The 24,425-nt window shown below is 47.0% G+C and overlaps 1 protein-coding gene across 2 annotated transcripts in view; it reads left to right on the forward strand.

Moving 5' to 3' along the window:
• Positions 1–19,555, forward strand: part of LOC147446655 (membrane protein insertion efficiency factor) — a 62,189-nt gene extending 42,634 nt beyond the window's left edge. The window contains exon 6 of one of the 2 annotated variants that reach the window (XM_086525846.1): positions 19,165–19,555. In XM_086525846.1, the coding sequence (XP_086381972.1) occupies positions 19,165–19,223 (59 nt within the window). In that variant the 3' untranslated portion in view covers positions 19,224–19,555. The remainder of the gene's footprint in view (positions 1–19,164) is intronic. The other variant, XM_086525845.1, reaches the window with a different exon arrangement.
• Positions 19,556–24,425: the final 4,870 nt, after the last annotated feature.

The raw sequence follows: 24,425 nt of genomic DNA on the forward strand, positions 1-24,425 counted from the left end.
TCTATCTCCCTGCAATGTTTGCTGTCACGAAGATTCTAGTGCTAATCGAGCATATATGTCTCTAGGGAGAGCCCAAGTGCTATGCATAGATGAAACTGATCGAGTGAGTGCCTCCACTACCAATGGAGGAGCAGCGAGCTCCGCCCTAACAATGTCATGTGGTACTGAGGCCTTGGCACGAATCATCCGAGAAATCATAGACATCAAGGGCTTCTCCATACATCTCCGTCCATCAGTACCGCCCGCTCTGCTATGGTGATCAATTGAGGGGCCCCATATCTCCACTCCGTACAACATGGCCGAAGTGACCAAAGTGTCAAAGAGCCAAAGATTTGTCCGAGGTTCCTGGAATTGAACCTGCGAACATATCCTCTCAAGTCTCCCCAATGCTGCATAGGCTCTGGTCAATCGCGTATCTGGTGCACGGCTCAGGGAAAATACTGGACCACTAAAAACCGCCCCAAGATAAGTGTATGTATTTGCATACTCCACAGTCTCTCGACCATATAAAAAAGTAGGGGTAGACCTCTTTACCCACTGCGCCGTGGTGTTAAAACACCATTACCTTGGTCTTACCAAGGTTCACAGACAATCCACTGTCCCGTGCAAATCCATGCAATGCATCCAAATGACACCGCATCCCCTCTGGAGAATCGGAGATCAACACAATATTATCAGCATATAATAGCAACGGAATCCATGTCCTTGCAAGCTGGGCATCTCTATCACCCTTCGTATGTACATAACCTGAAAACTCATCTACATATATCGCAAAGAGAGTTGGAGATAGGGGACAACCCTGCTTCACCCCAATGGTGGAGTGAACCATGGCAAACATGCCCTGAGTAGTGCGTACCTGTCCTACCACTGTCTTGTATAAAGCTAAGATCCCCTAGATCAGCTCTGTGGGCACCCCCATGTCCTGCAATCTGCGTATGAGTCTGGCTCGTTGGCATTGTATCAAAGGCTTTGGGGAAATCCACAAAGCTACAATATATCCTCCTGCCATGGTGTCTACCCTCCTCAATAATGGTTGTGAGTGTCAAAATCTGGACAGGCAGGGTTCAAGAGAAACCTCTCCTGAACCCTACCTGTCTTGTTGCCCGTATGCCGTCCCTCTCTGCCCATCCACTCAGCTCGTGCTCAAGAATTGATGCATATAGCCTAGCCAGAGTGTGACCAACCATGATGGTTCGGTAATTCCCGGGAAGCATAGGATCACCCGACTTGAAGATAGGCACGATAGTGGACATACTCCAGGTCTTAGGGAAACCCTCATACATGGCTCTATTAAACATCATAGCAAGAGGCTCTGCAAGCATATCACTGGCATGGATGAAGTGCTCTGCTACTAGACCATCATGATCCTGTGCTCTTCCTGTCTTCATCTTGTCAATGGCTTTCCTTACGCTCTCAGCAGTAAAGAAAGTACATGTTTCTGGGCATGCCTCTGCAGGGTCAGGCAAAGGTGGCTACCCTGATGCTGTGTAGAGAGATGTAGCATATTCCCCCCATGTCTCTGTGGAAGTGATGGCTGGCGATCGAGAGTGCTCATTGAAAAGCCTCCATGCTTCGCTAGAGTCCTGACTCATAAACAACTGGTACAGATCACGCTCTAATTGAGATAGGTAAGTCCTCTTCGTTCGTCGCACTAGGCGGCGGAAGAAAATCCGTGACTGTCTATGCGTAGTAGTACCCATGAGCATCTCTCTCTGTAATCTGGTCCTCCTCTCTCTACACTCCTCATCATAGCAACTGTTCTGAGGCATGCTCCCAGATTGTCTGCGTGTAGGTTGGCTGTGGGGATATGCCTCTGAGGCTGCATCATGTAGCGTCTCTGTCAGAATCTGGGTGAGCTCATCTAATGGTTGTCCTGGCACCTGAGTGCATAGCTGCTTGTATATCTCATCAGTGTACACGTGATCCGTCTCCCTCGTGAAGGTATACTGAGTATGTGTGGAGGCCTCTCCCGATGGAGCTGTGCTAAACTGGAACGATAAGGTGAAAGACAAGATAGCATGATTGATTGCTATCCCAACCGGCCTAGTTCCCACCACAAAATCATGAAAGGAAGGAATGAGTCTTGGCGGAGCCATAACATAATCCATTGTACTAGCGCCATGTCTGTGTGGAAAGCATGTAAAACCACCAGCTGCTGCAGGGAATCTCTGTAAGCCATTCAAAATGGCCAATCCATGTGCAGTTCCCATATCAGTCGAGTATCTGCCATACTCCGTGTGCTCTTCATCCTGTGATAATCTAGACAGGCCCATTTCTATAATATCAAGCTCTCGCATCAACTCCTCTGAGGTATCATAGAATACTGTTTGGTGATGGGCAGTCCTAGCATTGAAATCCCCGAAGGTAATAATGTCGCCATCTCTGGAAAACTCCCATATATCATCATCTAAAATAGAGAAGGGGGAGTGTCCTCTAGGTGATGCATAAACTGACGTACTAGGAGGGAAATAGCAAATAGCGATGTAGAGATATCTGCATGTCTCTACCTTGAGTCTCACCCACATGCACCTAGAATGCTCATCCCTACGAGCTATATGTATCAGAGACTGTAGCTCCTTCTTGAATAAGACTGCCACTCCTCCTGAACCTCGTCCTCTGCGCTCTGATCGAGTCTTGTGTGTAAGTTATCTCCAAACTGTATCTGCTCACATGGGGCATTGACTGCCCCGGGGCCTGATGCATCTCAAGGTAGAAAATGATGTCTCTCCCTCTGAAACTACTCTCGAAGGCCCCTACATCAAGGCGCAAAGATCCATTACAATTCCATGTAGCCATTCTGAGTGTGGTCCCATAGGTCTCGCACCGTCATGCGGGACGCTTCTCCAGAATAACCACTCGTCCATCCCTGTAGAAGGCCACTTTCCCCTTCTCTCGAGCTGTCATTATCTCGGGTATAACTTCTTTCATATGAGCAAGTTTTGCGAGTGTGAGGTCGTCTCCAAGGAATATGCCCGTTTTCTTTAGTGCAAGACGCTTCTTCAAGAAGTCCTTTACCTCCATGGATGGGAAGCGCATGTTTAGAGCTCTTTCTTTTGAAGTGTCCCCATTTCCTTGTGCCTTCTTCCCTACCCTCCATGTCTTCTTCCTTGTGTCTTCTTCCCTACCCTCCATGCCTTTGTATGAGTAGCCTCACTACCCATCATGCGGAGAAGTTCTTTGACTTACCCTTCCACATCATCTCGGTCTTTTAGACTGGTTATTCGTATGTGCAAAGCTCTAGTGTTCCTTCGCTGCTCTTCTTCTAAAGTCATGCTGATGATTGTAGGAGTGGAGATAGATGTGGTTTCTTTCCCTTTCCCTTTCTTAGTGACTTCTATACATTTTTCGGCCTCATCCGCCTTCTTCTGTGTCTTCGTGATTACATCCACCCACGAGGACATCTTTGCCCCACTCTGTTTCTCTTCCTCTTTGATCATCCGTACTTGTTCCTTGATGACCTTGATTTCCTCTTATCACCGAGGGCTGGAATTCACCTTCCTCTAGTCCATTGCTTGCTCTATCTGCAAGTTCTCGCTTGAGGGCTGAGACCTCTTCTTTGAGTGCTTGTGAATCCGCCTTAAGTGCTTGTATCTCTACGTGTAGGTCCTCTTTCTCCTTCTTCCATTGCGTGCCTTCGGTGAGGAACATTTGAAGAAGGTTTGCCTTCTCCTTCCACCATCCTTCCATCTTTGCTTTCCACTCCTTCATCTCCCTTTCCACTTGTGTTATCTGCTTCTTTGTAAGCATGAAGGTTGCCTTCGTGCGGGACTTGCAGACTGGTAAAGCGCTCATGACCTCCATCGTAACGGCCACTGTTTTCTATTTCTACAAGCGTTAAGTCTACGCGAGTCCCCCTTCCTTTGCTTTTACCGTGAGGGCGTGCTGCACAGTTGTTGGTTTGCTGCTTGTCGACGCACCCTATTTGAACCTGGTGGTGAGAGCTACTTTGCGTAAACTTGCCAGCATGCAAACCTGCTCCCAAGCGGCTTGAGAACGTGCCCTCTCTATTCACTAGCGGGCACCACCTGCTGCAGATTGTGAGCGTGACCTGTTGGTCCCCTTGGCACTGCAGGGGGCTGAGTTCCCTTGGCACTGAAAGCCTCTCTTCCCCTGTGCAGTCACGCGCTGCTGCTAGTCCAGTCCTGCGCGATCTGCTCCCCCTGCGTTTCTGCACACCTGCGTGCTCAGTCGCCCGCCATTTTCCTCCTGCAGGCTTGCTCGCGCTAAGACAGAGAGGGCTGCGTGCTCAGCAGCCCGCCATTTTCGTCCTGCAGACCTGCGCGCGCGCGCGAGAGAGAGAGAGAGAGAGGGGGGGGGGGGGGGGGGGGGGAGGGGTTTGTTTTGTTGCCCCATAGGCCCAGCGCGTTGCTCTCCACTGTAGGTCGTCACCTCCCCAGCGCACAACTCATCCCCAATCAGCAGCAGCAGGTCGTTACCTCCTTGGCACGCAACCCGTCACCTCAACAGCAGCAGGTCGTTCCCTCCACAGGACTACTCGCGCCAAGACAGACAGCAGCCCGCCAGAGAGAGAGAGAGAGAGAGAGAGAGAGAACCCTAGGCGCAGACCATGTCATACGCTAGGATTCGTTGTTGTCTGTCTGTAGGGACCCCTTCAGCCTCGCGCTCAGCAGCCCGCCATAGAGAGAGCTGTCCTCCTCGCTACAGAGAGACCCTCGCGCTCAGACAGCAGCCCGCTAGAGAGAGAGAGAGAGAGAGAGAGAGAGAGAGAGAGATGAAATGAAATGAAATGTTATATTAACGTCTTCAAAAGGCCAAAGTGACCTATGAGACCAGAAAGTTACAAGTGGTGGATCTGATACAAAGTCAGAGTAACAAAATGACAGAATGACAAAATAAAATCCTAAACTGCTAGGTATGAACTAAGCAGCTAAACAGCTAGCTGGGATAGATAGATCACAGGAGATCCAACATTGGTCGCTGGCGGATCTCATCAATCTCCTCCATGGTCAGTAGTCTGACCGGGCGTCGTGCATGTCAAGCCAAAGTGATCCGAATCCTCTGATGCAGCCTCCGTCAATGTTGTGTAGTCCTCCGCAGTCGTGGGCGTCTGGATCTCCCAAGCTCAGTCGCTCGGTCGATCAGTATGCCTCTGGTGTAAAGCAACGAGCTCTGCTGTGGTAGTAACTCCTCTGGGTGTCCAGTGGCAGCTCTAAAGAAGTCTGTGATCTGTCTATGAGACTAGCTAGCCTCTCCTCTCATCAGGCTCTCTCTGTGTCTGCGCAGCTCGAGCAAAAACAAACCCAGGCATCTCTGATCCTCGTACTGCATGACTCTAGAGAATGGTCCAAAGCCCTCTCTGAACAAGTAATGGAAGCGGCCTCGTATCTCGTAGTAGACGGGGCAGTGGCATGTGTAGTGCAACTCTATCTCAGGCTCGATGTCACACAAGGGGCATGTCCTGGCCTCTACTGGTACTCCGCTGTATCTCCCAGTCTCGATCCGCATGTAGCGAGGATAATGTGTCGTGCTCTCTACAGTGGGTGGTCCTCGGTGCAATGTGCGTGACAATCTCACTCAAACAGACTGAAAAGAAAGGAAACGATAGACATCAATTGAGCTCACAAAGACACAACAGCAAACCAGAACATATGACTCGACTATCTCAAAGAACTGATACAGACTCTGGCGTGGCAGCACACTCAGCTCCAGCCAGGACTCACAGGTACAATGGAGTGTCGAGGCTCAGATGTGCAGGGATGGTGAATAAGTGCTCTGTGTATAGACTCACACTAGACGACTATGCTGGACCATATATCTAGAAGATGATCCGATGGCCCCACGGCCCATAAATGTTAGCCACCTAAGCCAATCTCCAAAGTGAGTGGTGGTGGTGACCTGGCCACGATGTCCACTAGACCACCGTCCGTATCCTGTCATGTGTCACTGCCCAGCCCAAAGAGTCCGTCCAGTGTGAACCAAACCAGACCAACTGTACTAACTGAGTGTCTTGTGAAAGTGACACTGTAGCCTGCTACAGGTTGCCTGCCACAAGACTGCTCACCGTCTCGGTGAGAGGAATACTGAAACTGTGAAAGAGAAGCACTAGGTACCGCGTCCGTACATCTTTCGTGAAGCAGGTTTTAGGCCCAACCCTAACCTTACATGCCTCAAAAGTGGAGTTAAAACATTGCACTGCTTGCCAACGCCTTAAGCCTTTGCATAGGCCAGAACCCAGTATGATTGCATAGTCCAAGAATCCCTATCAGCAAAACAGAATGACGCTCCACAGCAAAGAGATATGCTTGGTTTGGATCCAACGCATCTTTAGCCTCCATAACCATACTGATAGAAAGATGACCTGGTCCATGCTTATAGATGAACCTTGCATCTTATTGCAACAACACTCTTCTCCAAAAGAGGGATGACCATAAGCCCGAGTACCGCCGCAATTAAGGTTAAGCTCCATAATGATTGCGGAACAAAAAGCATTAACAGCAACAAGATGACCGCGAGGTGAATGCTTGAAAGCCACAAGGAAATACAGAAAACTTGCTCTCCCCCTTTGTGTTGCTCTCCTGCTTCTGTGAACAAGGAAACAACGCCAGAGGGCCGCTTGATTTTTAAATTATAGAAGGTGTGTCTTCTCAAGGCTCAAGCTGAAGACAAGAGGTTAGACACTGTGAAAGTACCCGAGGGATAGGGTGATGAGAAGCAGTAAAGGATTTTTTTGGGCTATGTGTGGCAAGGGCAGGTAGGGGGGTGAGAGTCGTGGGCAGGGACGAGGTGGCACTAGGTAGGGGCAAGGGCTGATAAGAGGGGACTAGGGGTGGGTAGGGGGCGAGATAGCACTAGATAGGGGCGAGGGTTGATGAGGGGGGGCGAGGGGTGAGGGGGTGGGATTGGGTAGGGGCGAGGGAGAGAGAGGGTAAGGGCAAGAGGTGAGGGGGTGGGTAGGGGCGAGGGCAAGGGACTAGGGCGAGATAGCACTAGATAGGGGCAAGGGCTGATGAGAGGGGTGGGATTGGGTAGGGGCGAGGGAGAGAGAGGGTAGGGGCGAGGGCAAATGAGAGGGGACTAGGGGGTGGGTAGGGGTGAGAGGTGAGGGGGTGGGATTGGGTAGGGGCGAGGGAGAGAGATGGTAGGGGCGAGAGGTGAGGGGTGGGACTGGGTAGGGGCGAGGGCAAGGGACTAGGGCGAGGGTGAGTGGCATGGGGACTAGGGGCGAGGGCAAGGGACTAGGGCGAGGGTGAGTGGCATGGGGACTAGGGGCGAGGGCAAGGGACTAGGGCGAGGGTGAGTGGCATTTGGACTAGGGGCGAGGGCAAGGGACTTAGGGGCGAGGGTGAGTGGGCATGGGGACTAGGGGCGAGGGGAAAAAATGTAGGGTGTGAGGGGGTGGCAGATAGCAATTATTAATCACCCATGCAAAGTATGGCCGGAAGAGTCCGTGTTCCGTTGCAGACGAATTCCATGGTCCACTAATTGAAAGTTGAGAGGCTACAGAGCGCGGTAGTTGATGGAGAGCAAGAGGAGGTACCATGAGCAAGGAATTCATCAAGCAGGCCGGGCTCTGTGAAGGGAGTTTGCCAGACCCAGAGGAGAGCTTCGTTCTGGTCGTAGAAGCAAACACCACTGAGGCTGATGTTTGAAGGGGGGTGAACTCTTGTAGTGGTGATTTCTTCCCACTTCTATGATTCTTCATAGGCGTACCAAATTCAAAGGCGTTCACCAAGGAAACATTGGAAGAGGGTGTACCTTCCGGCAAAGAGTGAATAGAGACTCCATAACAAGGCATAGATAATTAGATTTGGTAGCATCCAACCACTCCAACAGATCTTCATCTGACCCTTGGTGTAGTAGGCTGTTTTTGTTCAGGGTTGGTTTCCATTGACAAAGAAACTTGCTTCACCACGGGATCCATACCTCCTTCTAAGAGAATGGGTTGCATCGGGGAGCCATAAGTATGTATCCACATTGCATCATTTCCCCAATCATGAAGTGCTTTAGTTTGTCGTAGCCATGGTCTTCCAATGAGCAAAGGAAATCCGCCCTCAACCTGGGGAAGACGAACCACAACAAAATCCAAGTTAAAAGTAAAGTCTTGTACCTGAAGAGGCACTTTGTCCACGATGCCCATTGGGTATACTGTCCGTTGGTCGGCCAATGTAATTGTGAAGGGAGCAGGGTGAGTAGGCTGTAGACCTAGAGCTAACATAGTGAACTCGGGCATCAGGTTGATGCCAGATCCACCATCCACTATCACTCCTGAGAATTGCCGACCCAAAACGGACACTATCAGGCGAGGGCTTCTATAATCAGTGAGTGGAGCAGCGGGATTGGATATCATAATACATATAGGACTCTGACGGTTGCACTGGAAGGTGCCCGCCACTAGGACCTGCTCCAGGGTAAAGTGACTGAATAACTGCAAGGGTGTCACTTCTGAAACTCGCATCTAGCCGCAACATGTCATAGAGGGACACTTGTTGGAAAGTGTTCTTCAAGACTGTCTCTGCTATAAGCTTTTCTTGTTCTACCAGTGGTTTCTCTGGTACCTTGATCTTTTGTAGATCTGAAACTGCTTCCAAAAAAGCTTCATCAATATCGGAGAGCAAAGATTTGGATTCCTTCATGGCACTGGGGGATGGCTTGTTAACAGCTGCAGGCAGGGTATCCATTGGTGTGAGAATGTGTGGTGGAGTTGAACTTGCTGGAATGCTAAGACCGAGAGAAGCTCTCTTGGCCCGGGTGAGGATGCCCAATGGCTCCTGTGCCAACTGCTTTTGAGGGGTAACCACGTGGGTAGAAGGGGGCGGTTGAGAAACAATGCTAACTGCTATCAAATTGAGCTTGGGAAAGGCAAACTCATTCTGGCTTTGACTCGGGTTCGAAGCCGTGGATGCACGAACTTCAGGGCAATCCTTACTGTAGTGATCCTTCGTTTCAGGGCAATGACGGCAGGGAGGTCACCCTTCTGGCAGGGGGCATTTGCTTTGGTAATGCCCATATTCCCCGCATCTGTAGCACAAAATGGGCTGATTCAATGGGCAAGTCGAACGGTGAGGTGGTCCTTGCTCGTGGTGCATGGAGTTGGAGGTGGAAGCATAGGGAGCATGGGTATGATAAAAGCTCTGAGAGGGAAAAGTGCTCTGCATACCTTGCATAGGAGGGGCTGCCAATAAATGTGGCATGTGGTGTGGATGGCCACAGAGAGAAACCATATTGGATGCCGGAGCTGCCCCTTGTTGAAGAGTATGACCAAGGCTTTGCTGTATTTGTCACAATCCCTTGAGGTAGTAGCAATCCTTGTCCTCATGACCAGACTTTTCACAGAATTGACAGTAAACCCGAAGGGGACAATCCTGTGGAGGGTGTCCTAGAGAGCAGCATGAGTTGCACGATACCATAGCCTTAGTCTCCTGTTGAGACCTAAGCTCTTCTAGCTCTCTCTTTATTTGATCCAAAGCGTCGTGATGTGGGGGCTTCTCCTGTCTGAGGGAGATTGACGTCTCCTCTTGAAGAGCTCTCTGTAACTTTAGGGCTTCTAGTTCCCTACGTAAAGAAGTTATCGGATCAGAAGGACTTTCCGAAAACACTGAGGTGGTCTCTACCTGAGGGGAGTTGGTGAACAACTTCCTAGCCCCCTCTATCCTAGTAGCAGCTGCGATGAATTCCTCCAAAGTGGCATTGGGTCGTAGGCTCTCTCGGAGTTTTTGTTGAGAGGTTTTGGGAAGCGCCTTCTCCATCCACTTCTTAACCATGAATTCACCGGGTTGTTGGGGAAGCTTGGCAACCAGGGTCTTGGTTTTAGTCATAAGCTCTGCAAAAGTCTCCTCTGGCTGGAGCACCATGTTGGCCAACTCATCCAACACTTTCTCTTGGTAATCACCTGGCCTGAAAGCTGCACAGAACTGTTGTCTTAAGGCTGCCCAAGTTGCAAAATGGTTCTCTGCAAAGTGGTTGTACCATTTGTCTGCTAAGTTGTCCAAGGTGGATGGAAAAAGTACCAAATAAGCATCTTCTCTGTTAAGACCACGTCCCTATAGAGAGATACGAACCTCCTTGTATGGTCGTCAACATCTTCTGAAGAGAGTCCTTTGAAGGTGGGGAACTTGATGTTTACCTTGGCCAACACACTAGCCAACGCCTCCATGGCTCCTTGCTGAGCCTGTTGCTCAATAGCTTGGTGTAGCAGAATAGGAGAGAGCTTTACTTGAGAAGGTGATCTGGAAGATGTGGAACCGGATGGAGGAATGGGGGATGTCCCGTGTGGAGGTATGGGTGATGAGGTTGATGGACTTCTAACAGGTACCAAGGGTTGTCTTCTGTTGTAGTACTTCAGTACTTCAAAGGACTTAGTAGTGCGCTTTGACGCTTGACTGACCGCCTTGTATGTGTCATGCAGCGACCACCAATCCAACCAAGCTTTGGGCAAGAAAACCTCAAACTGGCTGAAGACTGGTCTAGACTCTACTTGACCAGGTAAGTGACTAGACCAGGCTGGACCAGGGACCAGGAGGACTAGACCAGGGTCGAGGAGGTCTAGACCAGGAATGAGAAGGACTAGACCAGGGTCGAGGCGGTCTAGACGAGGGACGAGGACAGGTTGGACCAGGGCGAGAGAGGACTAGACCAGTTGGACCATGCGAGAGGAGAACAGTGCAAGGCAAGGTAGGCGAAGCTAGATAGACCCAAATAGCTTCAAGATTTGCACCTCACAGAGTGAGATTTCAGTTGAGGTCCCATCGTGATCGCCAAAATGAGAGCACCTGTAGCGAGGATAATGTGCCGTGCTCTCTACAGTGGGTGGTCCTCAATGCAATGTGCGTGACAATCTCACTCAAACAGACTAAAAAGAAAGGAAACGATAGACATCAATTGAGCTCACAAAGACACAACAGCAGACCAGAACATATGACTCAACTATCTCAAAGAACTGATACAGACTCTGGCGTGGCAGCACACTTAGCTGCAGCCCAGGACTCATAGGTACAATGGGGTGTCGAGGCTCAGATGTGCAGGGATGGTGAATAAGTGCTCTGTGTATAGACTCACACTAGACGACTATACTGGACCATATATCTAGAAGATGATCCGATGACCCCACGACCCATAAATGTCAGCCACCTAAGCCAATCTCCAAAGTGAGTGGTGGTGGTGACCTAGCCACGATGTCCACTAGACCACTGTCCGTATCCTGCCACGTGTCACTGCCCAGCCCAGAGAGTCCGTCCAGTGTGAACCAGACCAGACCAACTGTACTAACTAAGTGTGTTGTGAAAGTGACACTGTAGCCTGCTACACCGCAGCTGGTGTGAAGATGTGCATATTTGGCCAATAGCACATCGTATCCCATGAGACAAGTGGGTGTCCATGTATCTAGGCCTCGTCACAAAACCATCCTTCGTAAGCTGGAGGAGATGCTCTCTGTAGAAAGCCATCTTCGTGCCCAACTCCTGTGCTGGCTGTATCCATGTCCTCTTGGTGTCTAGCTGAGTCAAGTCCTGGCGAATGAGCGTGGTGATCTCAGACTGTGTAAGAGTCAGAGAGGGCGCATCCAGTGAGTACTGGAAGGGAGGCAATCTGTCTATGCTGAACCCATGCGCCTGAAACCATGATGTCATCTCCCCATACCAGCATGTTGTATCTCCCTGCATGGCTAACTGTCGGAGGACTCAAGTGCAAGGCGTGCATATCTGTCTCTAGGAAGTTCCCACATGCGGTGTATGAAGGAGACAGATCTGGTGAGCGCCTCAACTACTAGTTGGGGGGCAGCTAGCTCTGCTCGTACAATAGCATGTGGTATTGAAGCCTTGGCTCTAATGAGCCGTGAGATCATAGAGACCAGAGGCTTTTCCATGTCCCCCATCCATCATGCGGCCTGTCCTTCCGTGATGATGGAGTGAAGGTCCCCAAATCTCAGCTCCATAAAGCAATGCAGAAGCCACCAAAGTGTCAAAGAGCCAGAGCTTCGTCCGAGGCTCCTGAAATTGAACCTGTGAACACATCCTTTCCAATCTACCCAATGCTGCCTGGGCTCTGGTCAATCTAGTCTCTACTGCCCTCCTCAATGAAAATGCTGGCCCACTAAAAACCACTCCAAGGTAAGTGTAAGCATCTGTATACTCCGCCTTCTCCTGGCCGTATGTGAATGCGGGCGCTGACCTCCTGATCCACTGTGGGGTGGTATTAAATACCATGACCTTGGTTTTACCAAGGTTGACGGACAAATCACTTTCCTGGGCAAACCTATGCAAAGCATCCAAGTGACGTTGCATCCCCTCTGGAGAGTCGGAGATCAACACAATATCATCAGTATATAACAGTAGTAGAATTCATGTCCCTGCCAGCTGTGCACCTCTATCACCATCTCTCTCAATGTAGTCAGAAACCTCTTCCACATACATACCAAATAGAGTAGGAGAGAGCGGGCAGCCCTGCTTCACCCCAATAGTGGAGTAAACCGGTGTGGATAGACCCTCTGGGGTGCGTACATGCCCCACTACTGACCTGTATAATGCCATGCCCCCAAAATGAGCTCTATGGGTACTAGCTCTGGGCACTATGTCAAATGCTTTGCAGAAATCCACAAAGCTACAATAGATCCGTCTTCCACGCGATCTGCCCTCCTCAATGATGGCTCTGAGTGTCAAGATATGGTCAAGAGTAGAAAAACCCCTCTTGAAACCTGCCTGCCCGGCTGCACGTATCCCCTCCCTCTCTGGCCATCTACTCAACTGTTGCTCAAGAATAGATGCGTACAACTGTGCCAATGTGTGTCCAATCATGATAGTGCGATAGTTCCTAGGCTCTATAGGGTCTCCCAACTTGAAGATAGGTACAATAGTAGATAGGCTCCAAGTATCAGGCAAGCCCTCACACATGGCACGGTTAAACATAATTGCTAGAAGCTCTGCTAGTAAATCTCTCGCATGCATGAAATTCTTAGCCACTAAGCCATCATGATCATATGCTCTCCCAGTCCTCATCCTGTCAATGGCCTTCCTCACCATCTCAGCGGTGAAAAAGGCACATGTGTGTGGGCATGGATCGGGGGGTTCGGGAAGGGGGGTCTGCTCAGGAACTGTGTACAGAGATGAGGCATACTGGCCCCAGGCCTCTGTAGAAGTGATGGCAGGGGGGGGGGGGGGGGGGGGGGAGTGCTCATGAAGAGCTGCCGTGCCTCACGTGAGTCGTGACTCAAGAATAGCTGGTATAGATCCTGCTCTAGGTGAGCCACAAATGCCCTCTTCTTTCGCCGCACTAGGCGTCCGAAGTCAATTTGTGTTTGTCTGTGAGTGATGTCCCCCAAAAGCACCTCCTTCTAAAGTCTAGCTCTAGTGTCCCGGCATTCCTCATCATACCAACTGTTCTGGGGCATGCTCCCCGAACGACGTCTCTGCTGACGCTGGGTATGTGGGTATGCCTCTGCTGCTGCATCATGTAGTGTCTGTATAGTAGTAAGCTCCTCCAGAGGTCGCCCTGGCTCCTCTGTGCACAGGCGTCTGTAGATCCCATCTATGTATACAAAGTCCGTCTCCCGCGTGAAGGTGTAGCGAGTAGGGGCTGCTGCGCGTAGCCTGTGTGCTACACTAAACTAAAAAGAGATGGTCAACGACACAAGAGCAACCGTGAGATCCTGGATACTAGAGATGAGGCTTGGCTGTGCCATGACATAATCCACTATGCTGGCTCCATGTCTATGTGGAAACCATGTAAAACCCCCCGCAGCGGGAAATCTCTGTAGGCCATTCAAGATGGCCAATCCATGTGCAGTCCCCATGGCTATCAAGTGTCGTCCATACTCAGTGTGTTCTCCATCCTGTGATAGTCTGGATAGGCCCGTCTCTGCAACATCCAACTCTCTCGGCATCTCCTTTGAAGTATCATAAAATATTGTCTGATGATGGGCAGTCCTAGCATTGAAATCCCCTAGAATGATGATGTCACCATCTCTAGAGAACTCCCATATGTCATCATCCAAAATAGAGAAGGGGGGTTGTCCTCTAGGTGGTGCATAAACTGACGTACTCGGGGGAAAGTAGCAAATAGCAATGTAAAGATATATGCCTGTCTCTGGAGTCTTCTCTCAATCTCACCCACATGTACCTAGCTTGCTCATCCCTCCAAGCTATATGTATCAATGGCTGCAACTCCTCCTTGAATAACACTGGCACTCCTCCTGAGCCCCGCCCTCTGTGCTCTGATCGTGTCTCCTTTCTACAGGCTGTCTCCCATCTATATCCATTAATGTGAGGCATAGATTGCCTCGGGGCTTGATGTGTCTCAGAGTAGAAGACGATGTCTCTTCCCGTAAAACTATCCTCAAAAGCACCCACATCAAGGCGCATAGATCCATTACAATTCCAAGTGGCAACTTTGAGTGTGGTCCCATAGGTCTCGCACCGTCATGTGGAGCGTCGCTCTACAATCACCACCCGGCCATCTCTGTAGAAAGCCGTTTTTCCCTTCTCCCTTGCGGCTTGAATCTCTGGCATTACCTCTCTCATATGTGCAAGCTGTGTGAGAGTGAGGTCATCTCCAAGGAATTTGCCCGTTTTCTTTAGTGTAGGGCGCTTCTTCAAGAAGTCCTTCTTTGCCTCCACGGATGGGAAACGGATGATTAAAGCTCTCCCTTTTGAAGTCCTTGTGTCTTCTTCCCTACCTTCCATGCCTTTGTATGAGTAGCCTTACTACCCATCATGCGGAGAAGTTCTTCGACTTCCCCTTCCACATCATCTCGGTCTTTTAGACCGGTTACTCTTATATGCAAGGCTCTAGTTTTCCTTCGTTGCTCTTCTTCTAGAGTCATGTTGATGATTGTAGGAGTGGGGACGGATGTGGTTTCTTTCCCTTTTCCTTTCTTAGCGACTTCTATCCATTTCTCGGTCTCATCCGCCTTCTTCTGCGTCTTCGTGATCACATCCATCCACGAAGACGTCTTTACCACCTGTTTCTCCTCCTCTGTGATCATCCGTACATGCTCCTTGATGACCTTGATCTCCTCTATCACCGAGGGCTGGAATTCCCCTTCTTCAGTCCACTGCTTACTCTATTCGCAAGCTCTCGCTTGAGGGCTGTGACCTCTTCTCTAAGTGCTTGTGAATCTGCCTTAAGTGCTTGTAGCTCTGCGTGCAAGTCCTCTTTCTCCTTCTTCCATTGCGCGCCTTCATTGAGAAACATTTGAAGAAGGTTGGCCTTCTCTTTCCACCATCCCTCCGTCTCCACTTTCCATTCTTTCATCTCCCTTTCCATTTGTGTTATCCACTTGTTTGTAAGCACAAAGGTTGCCTTCGTATGGGGCTTACATATTGGCGAAAGAGAAGAGAATTTTTAACGTTGTGGGAAACTATCCCAAGAGACCTCAAAGATCTATCCAGTTGAACTCCAGACTTGTTATTCAAGAGGGAAATGGCATAACCAATCGACCACCCTTGGGTGATAGAAAGGTTGTACCATTTTCGCCTTTTGATCAACACACTCACACACCCACACAAACCCGAGAGAGAGAAATGAAATGAAATGAAATGTTATATTAACGTCTTGAGAGAGAGAGAGAGAGAGAGAGAGAGAGAGAGAGAGAGAGAGAGATTGTCATTGGGGTGTACATGATAATTTCACTTGGCTACTTAAAGGGCAAACTTGAAGATATTTGGGTTTCCATGTCGGGATTGATGTATCCGTTGAGCAGCAGTTTGCACCCGTGCTCGAGTCCATCAGGAAGAAACTTTGTCATTGGTCATCGTTGCATTTATCTTTAGTTGGAAGAGTCCTCGTGGTGAATCAGGTTCTTCCTGCGACAGTTTGGCTCACCACATCCTGCATGACTCTTCACTCGTGCATCATGGCGCGTTTAAGGCGCCTTGTTTGCAACTTTTGTTGGGGTGGCATGGATGGCTCTATTGACGCTTGACCACGAGTCCATTGGCCACAGTCATTTTGCCTAGAGAGGAAGGAGGATTGGGGATTATTGATCCAGAGATGCAGAGCAAGGCATTGCTTCTGAAGCTCATAGTACGTGGATTGTTTCCAGCGGCAGAGCCTTGGAAACAGTTTTTGTATCATGCTTTGTCACATACCTCTCCTCGTTTTGGATCTCTAGATGCTGCCGGTGTTTGGTGCTCGACCATGAGATTCATCTTCACAGATGCACCCTTGGATATGTCCCATTTGTCACCATCTTTGCGCTGCTTACTACGGATTTGGAAGGACTTTCGTCTTGCTTTGATCAGACACCTGTCTTCTCCTATCGAGGAGGTAGTGAGGCAGCCACTTGTATGGAATGCATATGTGATAGATGCAGAAGGCTGTCAACTAGGTGAGAGGACTCACATTGATTGGGCTAGATGGGATAACAAGCCGACAAGCTCTTTCCGCCATTGGTCAGATGCTTCCTTGGTTGGGGCGCAGGTTATTGGAGCAACCTACGGGATTCACCGAGGGGTTTGTGCCGGTATGAGAGAGATTGATGAGGCGATTCCACCTGATTGGCATGCCTTGATTGAGGGACAGGCAACTTTACCTTCCCATCGAGGATGGTGGGTGTATTTCGACCCCATCTCAAGAGAGACCCGATCGTTGCTCAACAGGGGACTCTAGTCTTCAGCATCGTTGCGACTTGCCATCATGGACGTCACATCATATTGGACTTTCAGGGTGAGGTTTCACTTGATCAGAGGCTAGCTGCCCATTGGCAGCCTGTTAGAGTAGTTGGTTTTTCCAAAGGAGATCATTTGTCAACCATGTTTTCATTGTTTAGGAGGCTCCAATTTGGAGACTATGGATTTGGCAAGGCAAACCCCTTCTTCAGTTAGCCTGGGATCTTGGAGAGTGGCTCTGGCCTTCGTTGAGCGACGATCATGCTCCTCTATCCTTTTTTGAGTACATAGTCTCACTAGGGAGGATGCTTCTTTTACGAATCTGGCATCCACCTCATCGTCCTCGCCAGTCCAAGGTGTGGCAGGATCAGCGCATCCTTCCAGCTTTCCAACGACAGTTTTGGTCGTGCATCTGGACCTTCTGGATCAGCCGCAAGATATGTTTTTTATGTGGATGATAGCACATGCTAGATTGCCTGTAGGCACTTGGTCAACAGTCATTGGTCGTGATCCGACTTGTCCGAGATGTACTTTGGAGCACGAGTCTTTGAGGCACTATTTCTGGGTTTTTCCATATGCGCAGCCAATGTGGATGACAGTTTGTTGCTTGTTGATTAGAGTGGGCATCCAAGATGGGTTTGTGAAGTGGGGGGCAGTTGCATGGCTTTTGCAATTTTCGGGGTCACACACCTCTTTTCAAGGGTTGCTGCCAGATCCGGTCTTCCTGCTTACCCCCTTAGGATATAGACCAGGTACTCTACAAATGATACCAAATGCAGGTCATGAGTTGGATTTCTGCCACCGAAACACGGTTTTCACCACGATATGCAGCATCACGCTTTGGACCATGCGGAAGGCTCGATGCGTCCACATTCTGGGCTCTCAGTCCTCCCCTACGTCCACCGTTTTGACAGCCATTTGGACAGAGCTGCTGCATACTCGTCATAGTCAGTGGGATTCTTCAGTCGGCTCCTCCAGGGCAGCAGAGCAGCGTCAATGCGTCTTTCTTCACAGATGGGCAAGATCGTCAGTTCTTTTTTGTCGAGATCATGGCCAGATGACATGGCATTATGCACCCCCACAGTGGTTCCTTTTACATTCCTCATATAGGCCACCTTGATGTTTATATAGTTGTCACGTGACACATCCAGCCCTATGTGTCTGTGGATAAGCTACAGCATAACAGGGTTCAATCAATCCAGTCAGTCTAGATTAGAAGTGATTTGGCACTTTTTGTGAGTCTATTCGTAGACTGTGCAAGCCCAGTCACTTAGCATAGATGCATATCCTCTGGTTGCACACAGCATGATCATCAGTATTCCCTTCAGAATCCATCAGATTTAGTCAGGGGAATTTTCCAGTGCATTTAGCCTATTTTCCCTATTTTTGGTATTTTTCACTTATTATTTTTAAGTGACTTTCCAACAAAAGTAGGTAGGGCAATTTTGCTAAGAAAATATATAAGCAAACCCAAGTTAGCACTCAATGGCAGAAGAGGCAGCAGGAGCACCGCTCAACAGGCACCTTCTCAGCAGGACCCCAAAGGCTTCTAGCGTTTTTGCTCCACAGCAGCTTGGCTAGTGTTTTTGGACAACGCACAGCAGATCAGCCTGCGTTTTGCCTTGCAGATCCCTGGCGGCAAGACCCCAGCAGATCAGCCTAGCGTTTTTGCATTTGCAGAAGCGCGGCGACAGAAACACCATTTTCAGCCCTAGCGTTTTTGCATCTGCAAGCAACCTCAGCGTTTTGCAGATCTATCGCGACAGAATCGGCCCTAGGACCAGCGTTTTCAGTTTTCAGCAGTTAGACATCGCAGATCAAGTCCCGAACCTCGCAGATCTCACCTTCCCGCAGAAGTTCCTCGCCGCATGGTCAGTTTCCGCAAGGTTTACAGTTTCAGCCCGGAAAAGCAGATTTCAGCATCTGCGTTTTCAGCGCGTCGTCATCGCATCATCGTCATCGACATAACAGTCAGAATTCAGCAGATACAAGATTTGCAGATTTCAGCCCATAGCGTTTTTGGACAGTAGTAGAAAGATCGTAGATTTCAGCCCTTAGGTCGACTTCGTCATCCCCATCGTCATCGTCGACATAGCCTAGACTTGCATCAGTCACTTGCATTCATTTGTACCAGAGTGTGCAATCAATAGTAGACCATTCTTGCTAACGAGAGTGGGGCCTTCGGAGGAGGGTTTTACGACGTCTATGGTGTCGTATCTCTCTTCTCTCTCTATCTCTCAGTCTCATACACTTGCACACACAGTGTCCATTCACTTTGTTTGTGATCATAGCACTTTCCATTAAGAACGGAAGGCTCTCCCTTCCATAAGAACAAAAGGAACCTTGAGCACAGTTCGGAGCACTCATCTTGAGCAAAGCGCAAACATTCATTCCGCTGCACCTAACAATAGTTCACACCTTGTTGGCCCACTTTTGTACTTCCTCTTGGTGATAGGCCACTGTGCATCTCCAGAGGTCTTTATGTACACGATACAGCCCCTTTGCTGGCAGAGAGAGAGAGAGAGAGAGAGAGAGAGAGAGAGAGAGAGCAGTTGTTTGTACAGGCTGTAGGGTATCTTCTTCAACCTATCTTGAATCATTTCAGGTCCATCTGGATTTGATCCTCCGCGCTGGTTTGGAGAGAGTAAGCCCCCAACTAGTTGAATTCGCTTGCACAGGCTATGCGCTTGAAAGCATTTCAAAAGTCACTGGAATCTTGTACAAATGTTAACCCTTGTAAACAAAACATGTGTATCTATAATAAGTTGGTAATCTGCAAGCGTGGCGATAAATAGTGTGCATCAGCAATATAGGCCATTCACATTATTTGAATGTACTAAACTTCCATGTGAATGTGTCTCAAACTAGTATCTCTGAGGCATCAGGATTGCTAGGACAGGAAGACAGGAGGGGACTTTGTGATGAGGAAGGACTTTAGTTTTGCCACTTTGCAATGAGGTTTAAATAAGCTTTTAACTAGAACACTTCTTTTCTCACTTTGAGAATTCTGGAATGCTGTATCAGAAGCCTTTAAGTTACCATCAATTGGATAAGCAATCAAAACAAGAGAAAAGTCAAGTCATCAGCCACATTTGGGGACTTTTGCTAAGTTAGAAACAGAACTACCCCTCAAATTTTATCAGCAATACCTCAACTTTGCAAAGACCGGACCCACAAGAGATACCAATCCCAATCATGCTATGGCTATAACCATCACTTATCAATTGAGCACTAGCCGTAGAAATTAGGTTAATTTTGCCAAGTAGGTTCATGACAGGTTAACAAAATTGCCATCTCTAGAGGAAAGTGCTTTGTTACATCTAGAGGAAAAGAACAAAGAAAGGCTTTGTCACCAAAGACCTAACTTGCTACAAAGTTACACCTCTTACTCTATAAATGAAGAAATAGATCATGGAACAACTAACGAGGATGAGTCTACAAATCACCTACAAGCAAAACTAGAAAGATGGGCAAAAGGAAGATGAACACAACATTTGCAGTATCAAAGAATTGAAAACAAGAAGTCATCTAGACAATGGCTCAAAAGAAAGGTAGATTAGAGATGGAGAAATATCATTTTGGAAGAAGTAAAGACATGCGAATGGAGCTGCAAAAGGCGGGTAGAAAAAAGAAAGCAAAGGTAGTTGTTGATGCCCTGAGAAGAGAAGCTGAGGCTAAAGCCAAAGAGGAGTTGAGAAGACAAAAAGTGATTGAGGCAGAGAGGCGCGGAAGAGCAAAGGAAGGAAGAAGTTTTATGACAGCTAGAAGAACAAAAGAAAGCTGTTGTTGAAGCCATGGCAAGGCTCAAGGCTAAGGAATAGGCAAGACTTCATGCAACATAAGAGGAAAGACTAAGAGAAGAAGAGGAAGCAAAGAGAGATATGAGAAGGAAGATCAACATACAGATGTATCTATTTCACCACCTCCGTGACTGCAATCTCCCCCCCCCCCCTCAAGCGCAAAGTGAACATCTTGAAAGAATTCAAGAGAAAAACCAAATGGAAGAGTGAAGAAACTAGAGATGGGAGGGGATACCATTTTAGAGGAGTATAAATGATTCTTCCGAGAGTGACATTGCCATTTCTCAGGCCACCCCCTATTCATGCCATCCTTCCCTCCATTGAGGTTTTTCAAACCTTCTTTCCCACTCCTAGATTTGTTGGACTCATCTTCCAACCACCAAGGGTCTTTAGGCCATTCTATCCACAACCAAGATTCTTCAAACCTCTGGGTCCACCACCAATTTTTTTTAGACCCATTGATTCACCTCAGTCACATTAGGCCATATGTGTCAGGGCCTTTTCCCATGGGGGATGTCAAAAGACACGGACTAGAGTTGTCATTGAGATCTTGCATATGGAGCCTTACAAAGGGAGTTCACACTAGCTAAGCCTCGAGACTGAAAGAGACTTAGGGTTAACATATGTACATAGAAGATCTAAATGTGGCCGTGGAAATAAGAGAGATTCTTGCAAAAGACCAAATTTACACACCACTATATAGTAGATAGTAAAATTGATATAAAGACGCAAAATAAACCACAGAGGTATAAAAGGGCTTTTAAGTATGATTTACCTTCTCAATCTTATGTATTTTAGAATAAAGGGTCAAAGATGGAGAGAGGGAGCTTCCAAATTCAGCCCAATATGTTTCTTTTCATCTACTTAGTAAGATGTGCATGCCCTTGCACAAAATCATTACAAGTTTCCTAATTGCTTCTCAATGTTTCTAGATTTAGTTTTTAGACTTTCCCCATTGTTGATCCCATTGGCTTGATAACCCCATGCAATGCATTTTTGGAGCCGTTACTTTTTAACCAAAATTCCCACTTTAATAATTTGAAAACATTATTAGTTATTTTAGTTGATTTTTTTATCTAATATGATTCCTTGAATCTCTCGGAAAAATGCCATTTTGATGAAACTACCTTGCCCTTATATCATAGTCATCCTCGACGATAACCATTGGGAAAGGAAAGAGCGTCAAGGTACTTTGGATTCACTTTTGAAAATGAATGTGATAATTGTATGCCCTATGTGGTCCTTGAGGGAATGTTTTTGTAATGAGCATGTTTCTGCTTATAGCGCTTCTCTTCATCATTTTGCATTTAATGGCTAGTCTACTCTATGCCTGAGGGATACAAGCTCCCACAAGTGCGACTTGTGGAGCCCAATTTGTCTTAAGAATCATATAAAACCTGAGAGAGAGAGAGAGAGAGAGAGAGAGAGAGAGAGAGAGAGAGAGAGAGAATATAAATTACGTCAAACCATTTTTATGAATGCATTTATGATCCTCTTCAATAAAGGTAGGTTCTTTACAGTGTATTCCCATCATAAATTTTGAATCTTTCAAAAATGAGTTTTAAGCCTAATCAAATACTTTTGTGGTATCTTACCATTGCACGATAGCTCGTTTCCATGCTTAAGAATGACTTTTGGCTGAATAACCGGGGGGGGGGGAAGGGCGGCGGGGGGGGGGGGGGGCGAGGGGGGGGTGTTGGTTGTTGGTACAAGAAATCACCTATACCACGTGGGTTTAAAGTGTGTTAAAGAAAACATGCTCCAAGGTTATAAAACCACCTTTTTTTCTTAGGAAACTTACATTATTTTGTTCAAAATGCAATAAAAACCCTGTAATTTGTTCATTTTTGCCATATCTTGCTTGTTGTATATTGGAAATGAGGATTTGGAAGTCGAAACAGAATCCAATCATCATCTTCAAAATTAAGTTCATGCCGATGTTTAGTGGTTGCATTTTGCTATGGTATTAACATAGTGTCCTTGACCTTCCAAGACCTGTTCGAAGATCTCTCACATTTATCTATATCAAACATCTTATAATGGGGTCCTGAAAGTAGGGTATTTGGACTTATGTATGATGTGATTGATCTTTGTTCAAAGGAAGATGCTGCCCAACCGAAGGCAACAAATTTCTAGACAGGATATGGTTTCATAAGAAAAGTTATCATAAGGACTTCTCAGGAGCACACACATTTATTGCCATTATAGCTCTCATGTAAATCTCCCAAGCCATGGCAATTTATAAAGATGACCTTTATAATTGCCAAGAGTATAGTGAGCTATATTTGCCAATTGTAAAAGCTAGTTTAGTTAGCCAAGTTGTAGAGCCACAATAAGTATGGGTAGAAATCTTGTGAACATTGGACAATGGATAAAGCCAAATCTTTGTAATGTTTGAACATCTTATTACCTTGTGAATGATTTGGGAAAAATATGTGTTTGCAATGGGTGACAACTATAGAGCTTATAGGTACCTTTGTATTATTCCAATGCTAACGAAATATTCACTAGAGCTTCCTCTCATTATCTTGAGCAATTAGTAAGTGATCAAATAAGTTTCAGTGATTTTAATTGTGTTTACTACATGTGCGAAAGTGGCAAAATGAGCTTTATTTGCTCATACTCTTGCATGAACTTTATCTTTTTAAATACCTACACATCCTGTGATAAGATTGTGGATTTTGGGTGACTTTCATCAATCGCTATTTACAAGGCTTGTTTGAGGGGCCATCTCAATTATAATTTTAGCACTTTGTCAGATTTGAGTTCTGACTTCATGATTATGTGTCTTACGTCTTTTGTTTGGATTTGGGGATATTGAAAGTCCAATAAAATGAATTTGCATTGGTTTACCTCAAAGATATGAGAGTCAAATTGCTTGATTTGGATGTGATTCTACTGCTAGTTGTCATAAAATTGCTCATGCACTTGTCTTGCTATCTATATTAGATGGTTTGAGCATGTGCACTAGTTGCATCAAGTATGTCCATGGATTCGTCTTAGCATTGGCCTTCCACCTCTTTATTGAGCCACTTGATTATGCTTTATAAACAAAAAGCCTATGGGTAATAGTAAGTAGAGAGACAATTGGAAAGAATATCCATAGCAAAAGATAGCAAGGGGTTCAATTGTTATTTTCCACTACTTTGCTTTAATGGAAGCTTCGACTGTTCCATTTGCTTCGCCAAGATGCTTGTTGAGAGCATATCTACTGCGTGGAGTGTCCCGAATATGATTCCCACAAAGAAAGTGGGATGCACAATAAATTTTTTTTGGAAGTCATTCTATGTGGAGACATAAATTTCAAACAGAAGAAATGTGCCACGATAGAGTATTTAAGGCAAAGATATTGAAAGCACATTTCTAGCATTCCACATATCCATTTCGCACATTTCAAAATTTAAATATTCCAAGGCTCCTGTTGCTTTTCAAAATCTAGAATCTGTAAATCTAAATATCAAAAGCAGAAGTCCTCCATCTTTTGAAGTACCCTTCTTTTCCTACTAAAACATAAGTCACAGCATCTTCTGTTGTCTAACCCTACAGATTTCATCTTCTACATAGGCTTCTTGTCTCAGTTTGAGAAATAATTTCATGAGCACACATACATCCTCGTATTGAGGCTAAGTTACAAAAAGTTACAAGACCTACCCCCTTTCAATCTATGCAACAAACAAAGGAACTGCAAGTAACAGCTTGCTATCAAAGAAACCACACCCATTGTCACCTTTTTTTTATATACTAAATGACGTGGGCTGTCAAAAAATGACTTCTCTCTGGTCCAGAGGACAGGTCATGCACTCGTTCCCATAAGCAATGAAATTTACAAGTAAGGCTGCTCATAACAAGGTCGACTTACTTTTTTAGTAAAACAGACAATTTATGCAAGAAACTAGTACCTTAATTGTAATAATGTAATTATCGCTTTCTGAGCTAAGCTCAAAAGTGAGACACACCGTAGCAAAACATGGTAAACTTAGTTTTTAAGGAACACACAAACTTTTATGTAAGAAACTAGTACCTTTGAGGTCATGATGTACCATTATCATAGCTCAAAAGTAGGACA

The sequence above is a fragment of the Adiantum capillus-veneris genome, chromosome 12, assembly GCF_014529385.1.
Source record: "Adiantum capillus-veneris isolate H3 chromosome 12, ASM1452938v2, whole genome shotgun sequence".
NCBI lineage: Eukaryota > Viridiplantae > Streptophyta > Polypodiopsida > Polypodiales > Pteridaceae > Adiantum > Adiantum capillus-veneris.